This window comes from Cuculus canorus, chromosome 5 (assembly GCF_017976375.1).
Source record: "Cuculus canorus isolate bCucCan1 chromosome 5, bCucCan1.pri, whole genome shotgun sequence".
Lineage (NCBI taxonomy): Eukaryota > Metazoa > Chordata > Aves > Cuculiformes > Cuculidae > Cuculus > Cuculus canorus.
The window spans coordinates 38,398,682-38,417,157 of NC_071405.1; the positions used below are offsets into that span (position 1 = coordinate 38,398,682).

The following is an 18,476-nucleotide window of genomic DNA, read 5'->3' on the forward strand; positions in this document are numbered from 1 at the left end:
AAATGTTGTTAATGTAGTTCTTTCTGCACTGTATTTGCAAAATTGCTAATGTTTTAGTGGTCCTGAAAGAAAAAAAAAATTAAATATTTTGGGTATTTTAGAATAAATTTGGTTTTATATGTTTAGGTTAATAGAAGCATAAAAGCTCTGTTAACACCTGGTTTAGTATACATGTTAAATGTTTTATAAATAATCCAGAAATATTGAAATCAGGTCATATAATTATTCCATCATCAGTTATTCTGCATGTGATTTCTTCAAGCTCTTTCTGACTTTTACTATAGTAGCATTAACTAAGAAAATTGCCTAACTTACATCTAAAAGCATGAAGGGAGAAGTATTTTATGTTCCATTATATAATCAAGATTTATTCCGTTGTTGGGCTTTAAGTATTAACATATCACTTCTTTTTTTCTTTCTTTTTTTTTTTTTTTTTTTCTTTACAGATGATACTTTGGGATTGGGATTTGAAGCAATGCTACAAGCCCTATTACCAGGTCAGAGCATTATGAATCTAATTATTCTTTTGTTAAATGTGATTGAGTAGAGTTCACTTTAACTTGTCAGATTTCAATTATTCTACCAATATTTAATTTACCTAAGTTGTCCTAGTTCATTCTAGCTCTGTGTAGCGGAGACTTGATATTTAACAGTTCTGACCAAGTTGATATGGATCTCTTTTTGTGCTGTATATGAGAACAGTCTCAAACCTAAGATGGGAGTGGGTTTTTTTAAAATATCCATTAGCATAAGGTTAGGGAGTGATTCCTCAGCAGAGTCACCAAACTCAGGTCACCCAGGTTTTCACCCTTTTTCCTGATTGCTTGTTTCTCTCCCTCTCTCCTAAATCAGTAGTGGCATCCAATCAGCTATTGCTGCTCCTGTTCAGAGAATTGCGCCAAATGAAAACTGATCACTTTTTTTGATGGAATTGTTAGGATTTGTTTCAATAGAATCGGGCTTAATAAAGGCAATGAGGTGATGGAAACTGTACCTCTATAAGGGGCTTATAACAGTTAGGCCACCAAAATTTCTGTTGATGTTATTGGAGGAGATTGAATACTAAATTTAATTCTGAGACAAAGTAGTGAGAAATTTAAAATAAAAAATCGGCACCAGATCTTTATTTCAAATAGAGAAAAATAAACTGAAAGCTAATGTTGAATTCTGAAATATTTTTTATAGTATGAAAAAGCCCCACAAAAACTGGTATCTGAATATGTCTATATGTATATATTTTCTTTAAAAGAAAAATACTTTGCTTTGATTTTTTTTAATTTTATGTTTTTAATTTGCAATGGATAACATGCTTATTTAAAACTTAGAATGCTGTGAAATGTTTTGACATGTTAATAGTTTGCAACATTTCCATCTATTTTAGAATGCTGGCAGTGGAAATGGAGTTGATCTTTCAGTACTAAATGAGGCTCGAAGCATGCTAACAGACCTCCTGACTGACCCATCCCTTCCACCACAAGCGATTTCTTCCCTTCGAAGCATTAACAGTTTGATTGGTGCTTTCTCAGGCACATGCAGGCCAAAGGCTAGTCCATTCGCACCATTTCCTGGTTTCTTCCCCTGTCCTGAAATAGAGGATCCTGCTGAAAAAGGAGATCGAAAGCTGCTGAAGGTCAAATGACTTTAATTTTCATTAATGTGTTTGTTGGAATTTAAAAAAAAAAATAAAATCAAGGAAAATTCATCTGGAAAGAATGTTCCTGCATGGATAACAGCCTCCTTACTGAGTACCTGTGAACTATGTTTAAGGTCAAAAGAGAGCAGCTGTGGAAACACATTGAATGAAATGCAGATAGGTACCAAATACAAATTCAAGTCATTGATGACAGGTAAAAGCATTGGTCTGCACTCTGCACACCTGATTCCTTGAAATAAACACAGGCTTAAAAAATCCCCAAAAGCAAGTATAAAATGAAGATGTTATGTTCCCATGATATGGCAGAAATAGCTGTTCTTGATTCTCCCACGTTCTTGACCTAATGTTTACTGTCAGTGTGGCTTTTTCAGTGACTTTTTTGTCTAAAGAAATTTACTCTTTTGCACATCAAACTAGCCATAAGACAGACGCAAATCAGATAAGTAAAAGCCAAAACATAACTCCTTCCTACGCAGCCCATCATTTTATGGGACCAGAGTGTAAATCTGTTGTCGTTTCTCCTTTATCTAGTGTAAATAAGTAGAAGCGAGAATGTAGTTACTATGTGATGTGCTAAGGAATGTGATGGAAAAACATTCAAATAGAAACTCAGCTGCAGTGCATTAGAGCTAATAATTCTGGGCTAGCCAGTCTCTATAGCTTGAGACTGTTTATTGTGGGATCTGGCCTGGGATGTTGCTGGCCAATAGTTGCTTCCGTATCCAGGCAGTGGGCAGTTTGGCCCAAACTGATCGATTTGTTGGCTTAGTGTTTTGCAGCCAGATAAACTGTCTCAAGCCACATACAGACTGTGAAATGTCTGTTGGGGGAACCATTGTCAAGGCAAACGTTTTTGGGGAAAAGCTCAGTGTCTACAGATTACTCTGTGGAAGATACTGTAGGATCATTGCAGGATGAAATTCCTCAGAATGTCACACAGATAACTGCAGAACTCATTTGGGTAGAAATCATAGTCATTCACTATATGTTTTTCTTTGTTGACTTTTTTGAAAACTGCTAAGGCTTGGTTTACCAATGTGGAAAATATAACTTATATGAATATGCAAATGTAGCTTATGATTTTTAAAATTTCTGTATAGCTAGTCAAAATTGTTTGAAATGAAAAAAACATTCATTGCTGAAGACTGGTTATAAAGACTATATGAGAGTGAAATACTATGTTTTTTCACAGCTATTCTCTTTTCCTCCTCTTTTAAATTCAACTTTGCTACTCTACTTTTAATTTTCTTTTCTGTATATTAAATTACCTGGTGGATAAAATAGTGCTTGTCACGGTAATTCAATGAATGTTTTACTTTGGTATGTGTTTAGGGGTAAGCCAATAGATCTACCCTTATGTATGTTACAATAAGAACGAAAAAAGATTTCTCTTCCCCTCAAAAATGGGGTAAGTCAGCACAAACTCCAGATTGACACACCAAAGAAAATAACGAGAAATATTTCTTCAAAATGAGAGCTTTCAGACTATACTAAAAGGTTCCTATTCTGTCTTTCCCTAATCTGGAATATGAAAGATTTCCTCCATATTTCAAACAAGTTGTTTCTTAAAGATAAGGATTGTATATCTCTCCTTATTTTTCCCTTCCCTGACTGGCTTCCAAAGTGCATTCAGTTATTTTTTTTTATGTCTGAAAGGGCACTGCCTGTTGTCTTTGATAGAAAAACAAGAAAAAACAAGGAAAAGAAAGAAACTGGGCTTCAGACCTTGGGCTAGCAACAACTGGTTATCTAGTACTAACTCTTCCCTCTAAGTGTCTTGGTAGCAAACAACTTAGGAGACATAAATGGCCTAGTTAGTGCCGTTCACTGGTCAGACTCTTTAAATTCCTAAGAAAGAAAAAGGAAATCTTAGACAAGAAACATCTCAGGGCTGCTCTATAATAGAAACATTTTCAATTCTTTCATGATAGAACTGTCTGCAGTTTTCCTAGTGTATGACAGTAGAATCCCACATTGGTGGATTTCTGGTGTTATCAACAGTCATGATCTTAACAGTTTTCACACTGTATGCAAGTAAGATTTATCTAGGCAAGTGCTTGAGAATCCACATCCCTTGTCTCCTGACCTTGTTATTGCTGGTAACTGAAATTCTTTTGATAAAACCTTTGATTTCTGGCATGGTCTAAATTTTCTTTCCAGAGGAACTTTTCCCCTTGTATAGTGATTACCATGGACTTTGCCAGCATAGAGTTGACAATGGAGTTCCTGAGTGCTTGATTACCATGGACTTTGCTAGCATAGAGTTGACAATGGAGTTTCTGAGTCCTTTGCTACCCATGTTTTGTTTATTCTTTGCTTCTTTAGCTAATAGGGGAGAGCTCTGCAGATTTTTCATATCCCCACTGTTCCCTCGTTCCTTAGAGTAGCCAGGATAAAGAAAAAGTAAGTGCAGGTGCTGAAGTGTGATTATTTTGAGGAGTAGATATTTCTCCTCCAGTGTTGAGGATTTTCAGCTGTGTTCTCCATGCTGTAGAGAGCATGCAGGTTAGATCAATGTGGTCCACTGACTGAGAAGTCCATTCCAGCCCGAGAGCACTACCACTGTATGATAGCATACAGAATACACTCTGCTTCTCTTTCTAGTAGAACTGGTTAAGGACTACTGCATGTTTCTGTGAGGGATATGGTGGTCTTGTTCTGCCTGTGCAATTCCACTTTTGTGGCTGTGACGGCAGCTTTGCAGCAAAGCAAACTGAGTCAAGGTACACCACGTATCAAGAACTCAAAACAGTCTGATTTTTCAGGGTAAGAAATTTGTACTTTCATGTTAACACTGTTTCATTTTTTAAATATGTGACTTAAGTATGATCTTTGACCACCTAATGAAGCTTAAAATTGCAAAGTCACTATTTCTGCCAGACTTTTGAAGTGGTAGTATCCAAGGGTCACCTGTTCTCACACGTGACCCTGCAGACCTTACTTAATACTGCAAATATTTCTCTGGATGTTTTGTTTTAAACATTTTTTTACTTTGCAAGATCTGATTACACACATCTGTATTATGCAGAAGAATCTTCCTCCCCCCTACTTCCCTCCCTCCACTGAATGGCCAAATCTAGGTATGAGTTAAGAAGTGGATTGTGGATTGAATGCAGTCAGAGAGAGAGACAGATGTATTATAAAAAAAATTGTTCAAAATGCAATGTATAGGTTATCATCCGTGTAATGGACGCAGATATGCCAGAGCTGCCTTAGCGGTTTCAGTTCAGTGATCCTATCTTTTCTATCAGTTAGGTTCTACCAGTTGCTCTTTAAACACGTATATACTTTTCTGGGGGTCTTTCAGTAAGACAGAACTAATAAATCCTGATTTCTTTCCATTCAGGGCTGTTGGAGTGCCATTGTCCTGCATAGGACTTTGTTCAAGTACCAGCTTGATTCCCAGCATTCAGGCTGCAGCGTGCCTAACTGGCTGGGGGTGGAGATGGAGCCTTGTTGGGCCGGAACTGATGCTGTACATTATGCATCACATTTTCCACAAGTTCCACAATATTCACACAGCCAGTGTTTAGTATCTGAGTTATTGAAATCTCAGGCTATCCTGAGAGGTGGAGATCTGACTCTGTAGTCATGCAATTGGGATGTGTAGAAAGAGGATCCATAATCCTACAGCAACTATCTCTATAAGAGCTCAGTTTTTAAAACCACTGAAGAGTAGTTGTTGGACCACATGGATTTCAGAGTACAAATGTCTCTACATATTTTAGTTGAGGAAAGAAAAAAGATATGAAAAATAATTATTGCTAGTAATAAAAATAATTTGCATCTTTCTCATTTTTCTGAGCAGTAAGAGTAAATGTAAGCTAGTATGCTTACTATTTCACTATAAAAAATTAACAATAAATAGCCTTCACAAGCAATAAATAAAATTATAATGTCTGTTTTCAATTATATAGATTTTAACCATGGTCGAATTGCTCAACAGGGATTAAATAGCAGGAGTAGCCTGCCAACACCACAGCTGAGAAGAACTTCAGGAATTTCTCCTATAGAATCAGCGTCTTCTAGATGGGAACGGAGTAACAGCAAGAGATCTCATCAGGAATATAACACATCAAGGTTAGCACTTAACCACATATTAAGAGCGATAATGAACGTAGCCCTTCTTAAACTGTTCATATCTGTAATGTTGGAACTTAGCAGTAGAAGCATTTAATGTAAAATCTTTTAAATGAAGTCTCCAAATTCTGCAAGCATAAACTGGAAAATGTTCCAAACTAATTATACATACTTCTGTAACTGTTTGATCTCAACTAGAAATCAGGTCACTCTGAGGTTGAATGGCATGCTCTGTCATCATAAGTAGACCTGCGTATCAGTTTCAGTAGGAAATTAAAAAATAGTCCAACATACACAGTAGCAAAACAAACTAGTTGCAAAACTCTTAATCTTCACTGACTTCCCCCTTCTCCTTTATATTAAAAGTATGTAGCACTTTCTGACTTCCACGTACCCTAAAACTGGTTATCTAATGGGAAAGATGATATAACTTTTTTGAGTTTGGTAGCCACTGTTGTGTGTATTGCAACATTTACTATTCCTGGTCATCATTTGATGATGAAAGTCATCTCTTCTCTACTTATTAGTCAAGATGGTACAAATAAAACTTTTATTTCCAGAATTAAGATTACAATTTTAATCAGGATTAAAATAAATGTTTTTTTCTCTTTTTTTTAATGTTGTATATGAGTGAAACTTGACATATTTAGGTTTTTTGAATGTGTAAATGTGAAAATTTGCTCTTGTAAGAAAAGTACAACAGGTAACTGAAAATGGAAGTAACCAGAGACCAGAGAAATTGCTTTAAGGTTACAAACCATGGGACTTCAGATGCAGTGTACGTTTACAGAGGGTTTCCTTACAGCTCCCACCATCCAAAGAACCTACTCAAACTCATTTGATTAAGAGTAGTACTATGGAAAACTGCCTTGTTTCTACTCCATCACTTGTAAAATACTCCTTGTCTGTGACGACAAGGCTCTTCTAGTTTGTCATGTTCCCCTGCCCTGCTCCTATCCGCCCCAGTACAGCCATAGAATATGTGCTCACTTTTTGTGGTTTGTGTCCTGCCCTTCAAAGTTCTTGCCAACATTTGCACTGTCCCTGTCTCCTTGCATCTTCAAGTGACCATTTTTACAAGCTTCCCTCTAACATCTAACATACAATCATCTCAAAATCCCCTATGGGGACCTGCCTTACAGAGAAGGCTAGATGAAATACCTGAACTGGCGTAGCTGTTCCTGCTGCCATAAGACGCAGTACTGCATTCCTGGAGCACTTTGTGCCACTGGCTCTGGCCCCTGAGTCAACCCCATAAATTGTCAGAAAAATAACAGCAGTAAAAAGGCAGTTTTTCCTGCCTTGGGAAACAGATTCAGCCCAATGAAAGATCCAATGAATGTTAGAAGAGAAGCAAGGAGGAGCAGTCCAATAGCATAAACAGAGTGAAACAGCAAACTGCTCACTAGGAGGAAAGCTTAACAAATATCAAATTTTTTTTTACATACAATGACTGCTTTCAACAGAATTCTAGCTGAGCAGAGAAAGTTAAGATATTACATAGTGGTACAATAAATTAATATTGCTAGAAAATTTGATTTAATGTTGTAGAATTTTTTAATCCATCCAGACTCTTGAGAGCTGTTGTTTTATTTGCATGCAAATTCTTGATTTCGTTCCCACTCAAACACTAGTTCAAGATGAACTGACCTTGCTTAATATATAGACTTCCGACACTAAATACTGATGCAGCATTTTTATGTGGTTTAAATGAATACATGTAAACTATGATAGCTAAACAATATTCAAATAGTGAAAAGTTCAATCTGTCAGTTAACCCAAATAGTTTTAAAGCTGGCTAATGTCAGCATCAGACGTCAGAAGAAATCTGTGTTTATTCTTAAACTAATTTTTTATATTTATGCATTTAAAGAAACAGTTGGAGATCAAGTATTATTTCTGTGTTTGACTTCTGTTTGAAATCTGATTAAACAAAAATAACTGTTTTGGTAAATACAGTTTTCCCATACTTAAATTAAATAATTAGTTTTACATGAAATATTTGCGCTTTAAGGTACATGTGTGCACTTATCTTTAATTGCATATCACATTTTTGTTTACTAAACGAAATATAGAATTGGAATTTTGGGGTGCAATTTCATGCCTAGAACAGCAGATGGCATATTTCAACAATCGACTTCAACAATGTAGATCCTGAAGTAGAATGACTTTTTGTCAAAACCCGCTTTACTTTTAGATGATACTAAGTAAAATTATTAACTAACTACGCAAAATTTATTTCAAAAGCAAGAGTGGCTGTGTAAGATTGCCGTGGTATTTCCAAAGTAACCAATCTTTCAAATGTTCACAAATCTGTTAGAAAACAGTCTCCTCTGTTAAAACATTTGAGAAAAGCACATACCACATTAGAAAGTAAGACCTATGGCACGTGGTCTGCATACACTTCCTATGTCATTTTAGGACAGCATAAAGTTTTCTGTTGCTTTCATCCAGTACCCAGCTTTTTTTATTCTACATAGTTGACATGTATTTTCAGGATGATTTTGAGTTCAACTTCTTTCCAGTACTTCTGTTTTCTTGAAGGGCAGTGGACTTCTAACAGAGCAGTCTGCCTATTTATTAGCATTTTATTTAATAAAAGTGGAAGGCAAGATAGGAAAGGAAAAAAAAAAATCTTACTGTTTTGTTTTCAGCCAAGGATCTCGTTCAAATGGGTCTTTTGGTGCAAACTTGCTGGCAATACCAAAACAAAGATCATCTTCTATGTCATTGACTCATCATATGGGTCCCAGACGAGGAGGTAAGATCGTACAATTTGTATAACTCAGTGGCAGAATGTCGAAGTAGTAGTACATAATGTATTACAGTTGGGGTTTTATGTAGATGCAGCACTAACATAACATTAGCCTGTTGCATATATTTAAAAGAATATTTTATTTTTATCTACTTCTAAGAATACTCAAAATTACAAGTAACATCAACTTTGTAGAAGTCTTAATTATTCACCTAATGCTGTGTTGCCGCAAGGTGGTATAATGTTCAGTGTAGTCAGTATCTGTTGAAAATTACAAAGTATGTATACATTAATAAGGGACATCTTTTTACTAATGCGTTTTGGTTTTTTTTTAAATGGAACAGTGTCACTTAGACACTCCTGAGTACCTGATAGCCATCTGAGATGAATATTTAAACAAATTATTGGAAGGAGTGGAGTAGATTTTCTTCTAAACACTGTCAGTTTAACAAGCTAGTGGACTCTGTAACAGCAGTGATGAAATAACGTGTATATCAGTATTCCAGAGGTGATAACTAGTCTATTTGCCCATATTAAGTGAAAACTTGAAGACTACTTTTGACATTTTTGCCTATCCATTTTAACATGATTTAAAAATAACAACCTGTCTAGTAATTTTGTTTCCTAAAAGTTTAATTGTGCAGGTTGATGAGAGAGATGAATGCACTTTAATTTTTTTTTGTAAACCCCCAAACTCACCAGTTTTCCCTGAATGACTTCCTGATGGCTTGGTTGTCTGGTTTGGTTTTTTTTTCTTTCACTCTTCTAAACACCAAGAAACACGCAAACTCAAGCCAGACCCACACATAAACATGTTGTTACACATTCTCAATGGTTCTGTGTTCGGAAAGAGCTGAGTCCCTTCTCCGCTTCTCTACTTTGAATGTTGTGGAAAATAGCGCAATGGTATTCGTTAAAACCTGCTGAATGTGTACATGTAAAAAGGATGAAATAAAGTAACCAAAATTACAGTATTAACATGTTTTAGTTCTGGAGGGGAGTTTACAAATTGCTTCTCGACTTTCCAGATCGTTCTTTGCAGCAGAGAAGTGACGTTTGCTTTCTAAAACTTCTGCATCTGCACCTAGCAATGTGGCCTTTGAAACATCTTGTCTTTTGCTGTAACAAAATATAATTACATATTTCTCTTGGGATGTGTGAGTCAAGTCAATGTAGCCTATGACACTGCTGCAAGTGTGTAATTTATTCATTCCTTTAAGGGCAATACTGTATATTCTCTTAGTAATTTATCAGGCACTATACAGCCATAAAACTTATGATGGAGTTATTGCTTCAGAGTTTACAGCATGGTAAGTAGTTCAGCCTTGGAAAGCTTATTATTTTGCTCATGGGCACTTTATTCTTTTTTATAAAAGTATGTTTACTATGTCTATAACTTATCTTGGGCATTTGTAAATAACTTGTCTTTTGTACATTATTACATGGGAATGAAATGATGTTTTGGCTTATTGCAAAATTGTGTTGTAAATTCATATGAAATGCATAGGGTGCAAAGTACCAGCTTGCTTTCCTGGCTTTCATAGACAGAAGCCTGAAGTAAACCCTAGCTGTTTGAAAAGGAATGGGGTGTTTCATGGACCTAAGGGAGAGAGAGTTGTTGTTATTATTTTTTTTTTGGGGGGGGGGGGGGAGGGGGTTGTGTTTAATTACCCATGAAAAAATTTAGGGTTTTTTTTCCAATAGCTGATTCGACAGATTTGGATAGATTATTACACCAATTAAAAAATAAGTTGTATCACTGTCAAAACAGACTGGAACCTCCCCAATTTTATCTCTTGCTTCAAAAATATGACTACAACATTTCGGGTTTTTACTTTGTTTTTAAGAATTTCTCAAGCATTTTTTATCTTTATTGCAAAACAATGAGGTAAAAGAATTTTGTTGAGGTCAGTTATTGTCAATTAATTTTGGTCTTTGTAAACAGTAATGTTTTTATTGTAATCTGAACCCCATTTAATGTTTGTTTTGGAAGGTACTTCTCCTGGTGTGAGTCCTGTGAGTTCCCCTGGTCATGGATCTGCCTCCGGTGGGGCTTTCAGCACCTGGTCACCTGTAGAATTTCCTGATACTGCTGATTTTCTTACAAAACCAAGCATTAATATACATAGGTCTCCAGGATACACATTTAGTTCTCCAGATTTTCAGCAGCAAGTTAAAACACCTGTAGGTTATATGTGTAGCAGGTACTGTAAACTTCGTAATATTTTTAATAACTTCATGTGCATTGAAAAGAATTCAATTAAAATGAAAAACTATAACAAGACCTCTACACATACTAATATTGAACAAAAGGCATATCATCTCATAATGATCTATAATATCCAGGGGAGACCAACCTACTGATAACTTCCTACCTGGGAATTTAATACTGTATTTCTGAATACTTTCTAAATAATTAGCTCTATTTTATTAATTTGTGGAGGTGAGCCATGGGGAGGTGATGGTTGATTATTTTCTAAGTATAGACTAAATCTGTATGTGCCAAGTTTAGGTGAAAATACTAACTTCACTTGCTGGAGGAATCTTAGAAAGGATGTCTTTTTAAGAAAAGTAATTTATAGATATTTTTCAGTACAACACAGCAGTAACAAAAGAAGAAAATTACTGAATGTTGTAAATATTTTTCATGTATTCTGTAAGCTGTGGACATCAGATACTCAAGCCTATTCCAACACCAGAACCAGAATTTGCAGAATGTAAAGACAGAAAATCAGGTGGGATTTCACAATAGACAAATATTTTATGTTAGCTTGGATTTTTTTTTAAAGTCAATTAAAATAAGATTTGTATATTTCTACATTAATTTTTTTTCCTGTACTTTCAGTAACTCTTATGCATATATATTTTAATTTGTGACTTGGGATAATCAAGATAATCTAAAAATATTGCCTGCTTCAGGGTGAGGATTTTATAGTGGGCTTCCACTCATAGCTTTATAACCCTGTACTCCATATAACAAACAAGTTCTTTGCTATCTCAGCTAAACTAGACACGGAACCAATATTTGCAAGTAAAAAGTTATGTTTCTAGCTTTCCTCAGTCTTTAAAGAGTTTTTTCTAATAAATTTTGTTCTTAACATTTTTTGTGATTAAATTCTTAAATGAATATGTTTTAGAAGCAATTTATTACTGACATTTCTGTGAATGATCTGTATGATCAGTTTGAGAATTATCAGTCAGTAGTAAAATACAGGTCAATTATTGATATAATATTTATTTATGTATTTTCTTTAAGGTGAAACTGGAATTGCTAGTGTTTCAAAAGAATCTTTCCACCATACAGAGAAGAATAAAGATGAAAGGAAGGAAATGGTCAATCAAACACAAAATAATCTGCTTGTAAGCATGCAATTGTAAAAAAACTTGCAATAACTTTTATCAATACAGTATTTATTTATCATTTCTAACATGCTGTAGAGAGGTGTTTTCATTGCTAAGACTTGTAATGTCAGAAGGGAAATGGTGCGTTGTTGGATTTAAAATTTTCATTTAACAAATGTGTATTTCAGCTTGTGTAAATTTCGGTAGCAAATGACAGTATGGTGATTTGTATTAATTTTTTGTTGATCAAAATTAACTTGTGTAGATTTAATGTTAATAGTATGCTCAAACATTGGTTGACTAGTACTTTCTCTTGGAAGTTTATGGAAGATGTGACAGTTTCTGTGAGATAAATGTTCATACAGTACAACATGTTGGAAGTGCAGGGAAACAAATAGTTTCAGCTTGACTAACATTTTGGGTTTATATATAATTATTTTTAAAGCTTGTTCAATTAATGATCTGTCAAAGCTCAGTAAATGTGTTTTTTTGCTTTGTTTCATTAACTCATCTTGTTTAAAAAGAAACAAGAATGACAATATATAACCATCTCAGAAAGCCCTAGAATCTGCTGCCCCAAAATAAGAAAAGTTAAGCCATTAACTGTGCTATTTGTACTATTGATTTATGATTTTCTCATAGCTGTAGTTACAGCACTATTCAATAATTTCAATAATGATTCATCATTTGTGTGGCATTTTTTTGCCAATACAACTGGCATATTAGTTTTCATTGTTATTTTAGAGATGATAAAGTACCTTACTCTCATATAGGTGGAGGAGAGTCCTACATTAGAAACAATGTTGTTAGACCATGATTCACTAATGGAGAAGATGAACAATTGGAATTTCCAAATTTTTGACCTTGTACAAGAAATGGGAGACCAGTCTGGAAGGATCCTTAGCCAGGTTTGTTATATTTTATTACCTGGGGGAAGGTATATAGAACTGTCATGCTTATGTATTTTATCTAAACCATGAAGAAATTTTGCAGTCAAAAAATATATGAATGCTAATTTGAAAAGCAGAAATATAAATTCTCATTTTTCCATTTGATTGTAAATCATAAAAGGTGATTTATCTATAGACAAATTTTCTGAATTTTGTTCTCACTGTAAAAATAGGTTAGATTCACACTTACTAGGTTTTGTAGTAATATGCCATTTTCTATGAAAAATTGTCTCCTGCTTTCAGAATTGCTACCTTGTTTGTCAACCATTTCTTTTTTCTTTATTTCAGTAAAATATTTCTACCAGAGCTACACCTGTGGGGGAAGAGAAGTGCTCTTTTAGGCAGTCTTTTGCCTCTTGATACTACAAACAATGGGATTTTTTTTCCCATGCTGCTTTCTGCATATAGTATCGCTTTTGTCTCTTTCTGACTTATTACTAAGCTCTTCTGTGCAGTTTCATGTTGTGCTGAAGCCAATCTAATGGCAAGTGCAACAGTATGATCCTGTTCACTCTTCCCCAGCTTCTCCCATTCATCGATGTCATCTGAAAGCTTCTGTCTCTTTCTTTACACTGGATTTAGAAATCATGGAGCTATAGCATGAGCTGGATTTGCTTCTAATCTGTCCACAAAATTATTGCCAGTATCTCATTAATAGTTTCCTACTCTGGAGTAGAATGCCTGTTACTCTTGTTCAAGGGTAGAGCTAGGAACAAGCACCGAGAAGGAAGGAAACAGGTTAGAAGCACTCAGGTGCAGTTGGAACCACAGGCTTGCACCTATGCTGAAGACAGAAAAAAACAACACGGATAACTTCATCTTTTTTTTTTTTTATTAGACACTGTCTTTAATAATACACAGTATTCTGAGTATTGTTTTAAATCTTCAATTAGTCTTGTTTGAGCAAATGTTTTCAGGTCTTTTATTACCTCAGTTGATATACAGACCAGAATGCCACAATCTACAATCTAACTTTGAGTGATGTCTTTGCTGTAGTGCTCTGTGATCTACATTGCCTTTCATTTCATTTGTGTGCAATTGAGGGGATAGTTCAAACCTGTAAGAACTTAAGTGTGCAGGTTTCTACAAAACTTTAACAGATTTTTTTTGTATCAGTTCTTCCTGATATTGTATGTATGTGTACTACTTGTCCTTCTCCTCCTCCCACACCAGTCCTTTTGTCTGTTGTGCTGTAAGCATTGGGTACATATCATACTTAAGAGCCAATTAAAAACTGTATTTTACCATCATTAGTTATAAGATCGAGTTATAAGGATCTCGAGTTGGGTATGTATAAGTGGAATAAATGGGACAGATGAAAGTAGGGATGTCTCCTCTGTTTGTTCTTGTTCCTTCGAGCACCTCCACACTTCAGAATTTATTCTTTCTCTCAAGTGTCAGGGAAAGAATTGACAAAAGTGAGTAGTGGTGACTTGTTTTGAAAAGCTATCTTAATGGTTACAGTCTTGGGAAGGTTAAGTCTTGGTGAGTAGTCACCAAGTTCTACTCATAAACCATTAAATATTTGCACAGTATATACATGTGTGGGTGTTCTGGATACATTTTTGAAATATTTTTTCATTTAATATCTAGCTTTATTCAAAATATCAAAGATAAGTCATAATGAATAAACAAAGCAGAATTTCTTTGCCAAAATCTCAAAAATACATACAATATTGGGTTAGTTTTTTAATATTAATGGCTCTGCTACAACATCTAAGTAATTTGAATTTTTTAATAATAGATAACAATATAGATTTCTTCTTCTAGGCAAGTAATGGAATATAGCATGAGTTCTTTACCATTATGAAAATTTTGGAGAATATTGTTAAGAATGATCAGTTGGGTATAGACTTTATCAGTTAAGAAATAAACCTTTTATGATCCTTTCAGGTACAGAATAATGAAAATCTGCATTTTTGTGCTAAGAAATCATTAAACATATCTCTATGACAATAACTTTCAGATAATCTTTAGTGAAATGCTGGTAATAGCCATCTCTATCAGCAAGCAAAATTTAAAGAACACATGTTTTTAAAGCTGAAAAAGCACCATATGCTTAGGTACATTTTTCAGACTAAAATTAATTTTATTGTGCATTTAGGTAACTTATACCTTGTTTCAAGACACTGGTTTGTTTGAAATTTTCAAAATTCCAACTCAAGAATTCATGAATTACTTCCATGCACTAGAAAGTGGCTACCGAGATATTCCCTGTAAGTACTATCCAATTACATGTTTTTCTTTTGTGTTAATGTATGTATCTCCTTTAACATGTGTATTAGTTTAATGTTTATTACAGAGGTAGACAATGTCTGACTGTAGTATAGTTTTTATTAATATATTTGCCAGAAATTAGAACTCATTTAATGAATGCAGCAGAAAAATTGTGGACTTCAAAACTGAAGTAGTTAAATCAAACATACTGAAGTCAATGGGAGAATATTGGTTGATTTAAAAGAAATTTCATTAAGGCCTGTAATAAGCTAATAAAGAAACAGTGAATTTTGACAATAATTATTAATCGTGCTGTTTAGGGCAGCCAAATTTATTGGAAAACAAACCAAACCAAATCACCCCTTCCCTACGTACCCCTAGTCACAGGTGTTTCTACCAACCCAGATGCTTGTAGGTATCAGATTGGAAGCAATGGTACTGGCTCACCATCACTGATTTAAAAGGCTGTTTAATCCCTTCCTGACTCTCAGGTAGGATGAAGTATGTTTAGAGGATGTTTGATATTTATCTAACTTTCTTCTTTAAAACATTTAGTTTTACTAATAATTTAAATTCAAGTTTTCCTCATGAGACCCCACCTGGAGAATTGTGTCCAGTTCTGGAATCCCCAACATAGGAAGGATTTGGAACTGTTGGAATTTGTCCAGGGAAGGGCTACAGGGATGGTCAGATGAATTAAGCACCTCTGCTATGAGGATGGGCTGAGAGACCTGGGGTTGTTCAGCCTGGAGAAGAAAAGGCTCCAGGGAGACCTTATAGTGACTTTCCAGCACCTAAGGGGTGACAAGAAAGCTAGGGAGGATTTTTTTACAAGGACATGTAGTGATAGGATAAGGGGGAGTGGCTTTAAATTGGAAGGGGGAAGATTTAGATTCACATTAGGAAGAATTTCTTCGCTATGAGAGTGGTGAGACACTGGCACAGGTTGCCCAGAGAAGTTGTGGATGTCCCCTGGGAAGTGTTCAAGGCCAGGTTCTATGGGGCCTTGAGCAGCCTGGTTCAGTGGGAGATGTCTCTGCCCCTGGTGTGGAACACCAACCCAATTTCCAACCCAAAACATTCTATGATTCTATATCAAAATCTTCCTTAGAGTAAATTTGGTACATTACTTTTCTTTTTTGGTTTTGTACCTTTTGATTATACTTCAGATGATATTTATGATTATATTTGATAATTTTTAGATCACAATCGTATACATGCCACAGATGTTCTTCATGCAGTATGGTACCTGACAACACGACCCATTCCTGGATTTCAGCAAATTCATAATGAGCACATAATGGAAAGTGATATGGGTATGTATTCATATAGATTATTTTATTCTTTTGCTGTAAGAATGCTTTAATGGAACTAAAATAGGTAAAACAAATTATTCTAGAAGGAAATATTTAATTACTCTCATAACTAATTTTTTTTTTTTGTATTTTAATGTAAGGTAATAGCAATATCATGTTACCACACACCATTCAGAAAGATCATGCAGCAGGTTTTTAGAAAAAGTATTAGATGAGTTTAGATGAGTTATTAGATTAGTTTATTAGCCAAGAATACCGGTTCACTTAATAAATTTTCTCTGCTTAAGGAAACCTCTGTATAATGCTACAGTCAGCATATCTTTAGCATTTGAAATACATTAGACTTAATATTTCTTAACTTTATTGGCAAATTAAGTAGACCAAAGGAAAAAAAAAACAAAGTCAAAGTATTTAACTTAATTGAAGTTCCCCTTAATAGTTTTAGTGTAAAAATGAGTATTTCAGAATTCTGCATTAGATATCACATGCAGACATTCAAGCATTGAATTGGCTACCCTAATAATAACTGCATAAGACCATCCCTGCAAGAGAAATAAAGATTTCAAATTTTTATGACGTCAGTTCTAATAAGGCTTGCTTTTGTGTTTCTTCTGACATTGTGGAATTTACTTTTAAGTTTAGATTTGTAGTTTTCACTAAAACATACATTTTAAGAAAGGTATCATTATTCTGAATACACAATTTTATACTAAAATGTACATGTTTAAGAAAAACAAAATGGGGAAATCCAGTTTATATGTACAGTAAAAAAAGATAAGATGCAAGTCACATGGCTTTTAAAAGGATGCAATTGTGCAAAGTAATTTGTGAAATGTACGGAACATCATACAGGATATGTTATTTCTTCCTTACTAATTAGACCCTCTGCTGTCACTTTTTTTTGTGAAGTTTGTCCATATGCACCGATTGAACTTTATTGCATTTTCTTTCTTAAGAAATGCGTTAAAAGAGTTGGGACTGAAGACTTGACTGAAGGAATGAAAAATTATGAAAATCCTTTTGTTTCAAAAAAATAAAATTTAATTAATAGATTAAAGCCTTATTGCTTTAGGGCTCTTCCAGGATAAATGTTACTAGGATTTTTTAATCCTCACAATTCCATTAAGGTAAAAGAACCCCTTTTTATTATGTGAGGATGAAATAAGTACTACTGCATTTTATTTTTTTTTAATTTTTTTAAGTAGTGAATTTGTCCCAGGGAAAAAGGAGACTAAAATTATGAATCTCCTTATCATGCAAATATTTCTAATTTAATGGGTTTAGTTTCTTTTGCAGTAATTTCCTCTGTCCCCAAGCTTTACCTATAGGTCTGCAATTTCAAGAACAGACAAATTATAGAAATGCCAAGGGAGATGCTCATTGATTATTTTTTGGCCTTGTTGAGGTTGGAAAGAAAATGTAGAATGCTCTTCTTGTGCTGTCATTTTAAGAAGGAACTGAAATTCCAGGTCTGCATAACAGCAAGAGGTCTTTAGCAGCGTGACAGTAAGGGGAAGGCAAAGAAGCGTTAAAGTATTTAACAGTAATATGTAATCATTGATACCCATTTTGGATTTTCAAAGTTCTGTGGTTTGGACTTAGAGATGCACATTTTTACTAGTTTTTTGCCTTGTCTTCACTCTCTCCCATGGAACAAATACCTACAAGTGCATTTTAAGAATTAAAAGCTGATATTGTTGTGGTTGCTTTCTAATCGAAATGACAATGCTGTTGCAATCAAAAGATGGACTCGATGGCCAGTGTCTCTTGTTCCTCTGCACTGCTTTCCGTGCTTGCTGAAATGATCCTCTGACCCAACCTTCCACAGCATGAGTGAACTGGGGTTGCAAAGAGAGTGACATCCTCTGTTTTATGTCTTCTAAGGCATCAAACAATTTCAAGGACCAAGTCAAATATTTTCTTCCTTCTTCTCCCCTTCTGATGATGGCAGTAAGTGTGGATATATGCCCGACACACGTTGCCAGAAGTGTAAAGTCTACATTTCTTCTTCTAAAATTGTGTGGCAAGAACGAGCTCTGACTGGTGAATTAGAAGTATATCTTTTTTTGCTGATTATGACTGTTGACACCTCTTCTGAAAGTCTCCTTTATTTGTGTGAATGGTAGTTATCTCTCAGCATTGTAATGGCAAATCTTGTCTGA

The 18,476-nt window shown here is 34.8% G+C and overlaps 2 protein-coding genes across 4 annotated transcripts in view; one reads left to right on the forward strand and one right to left on the reverse strand.

Moving 5' to 3' along the window:
• Window positions 1-18,476, forward strand: part of PDE3B (phosphodiesterase 3B) — a 90,249-nt gene that overhangs the window by 62,682 nt on the left and 9,091 nt on the right. The window contains exons 2-12 of one of the 3 annotated variants that reach the window (XM_054067714.1): window positions 447-497; window positions 1,382-1,630; window positions 5,601-5,734; window positions 8,389-8,495; window positions 10,483-10,693; window positions 11,151-11,224; window positions 11,746-11,849; window positions 12,605-12,739; window positions 14,886-14,997; window positions 16,201-16,314; window positions 18,199-18,264. In XM_054067714.1, the coding sequence (XP_053923689.1) occupies window positions 447-497; window positions 1,382-1,630; window positions 5,601-5,734; window positions 8,389-8,495; window positions 10,483-10,693; window positions 11,151-11,224; window positions 11,746-11,849; window positions 12,605-12,739; window positions 14,886-14,997; window positions 16,201-16,314; window positions 18,199-18,264 (1,357 nt within the window). The remainder of the gene's footprint in view (window positions 1-446; window positions 498-1,381; window positions 1,631-5,600; window positions 5,735-8,388; window positions 8,496-10,482; window positions 10,694-11,150; window positions 11,225-11,745; window positions 11,850-12,604; window positions 12,740-14,885; window positions 14,998-16,200; window positions 16,315-18,198; window positions 18,265-18,476) is intronic. The other 2 variants (XM_054067715.1, XM_009571907.2) reach the window with 2 other exon arrangements.
• LOC104068952 (vitamin D 25-hydroxylase) overlaps window positions 18,336-18,476 on the reverse strand; it is a 30,312-nt gene continuing 30,171 nt past the window's right edge. The window contains exon 7 of the mRNA XM_009571908.2: window positions 18,336-18,472. The gene's annotated coding sequence lies outside the window, so the exon portion shown is untranslated. The remainder of the gene's footprint in view (window positions 18,473-18,476) is intronic.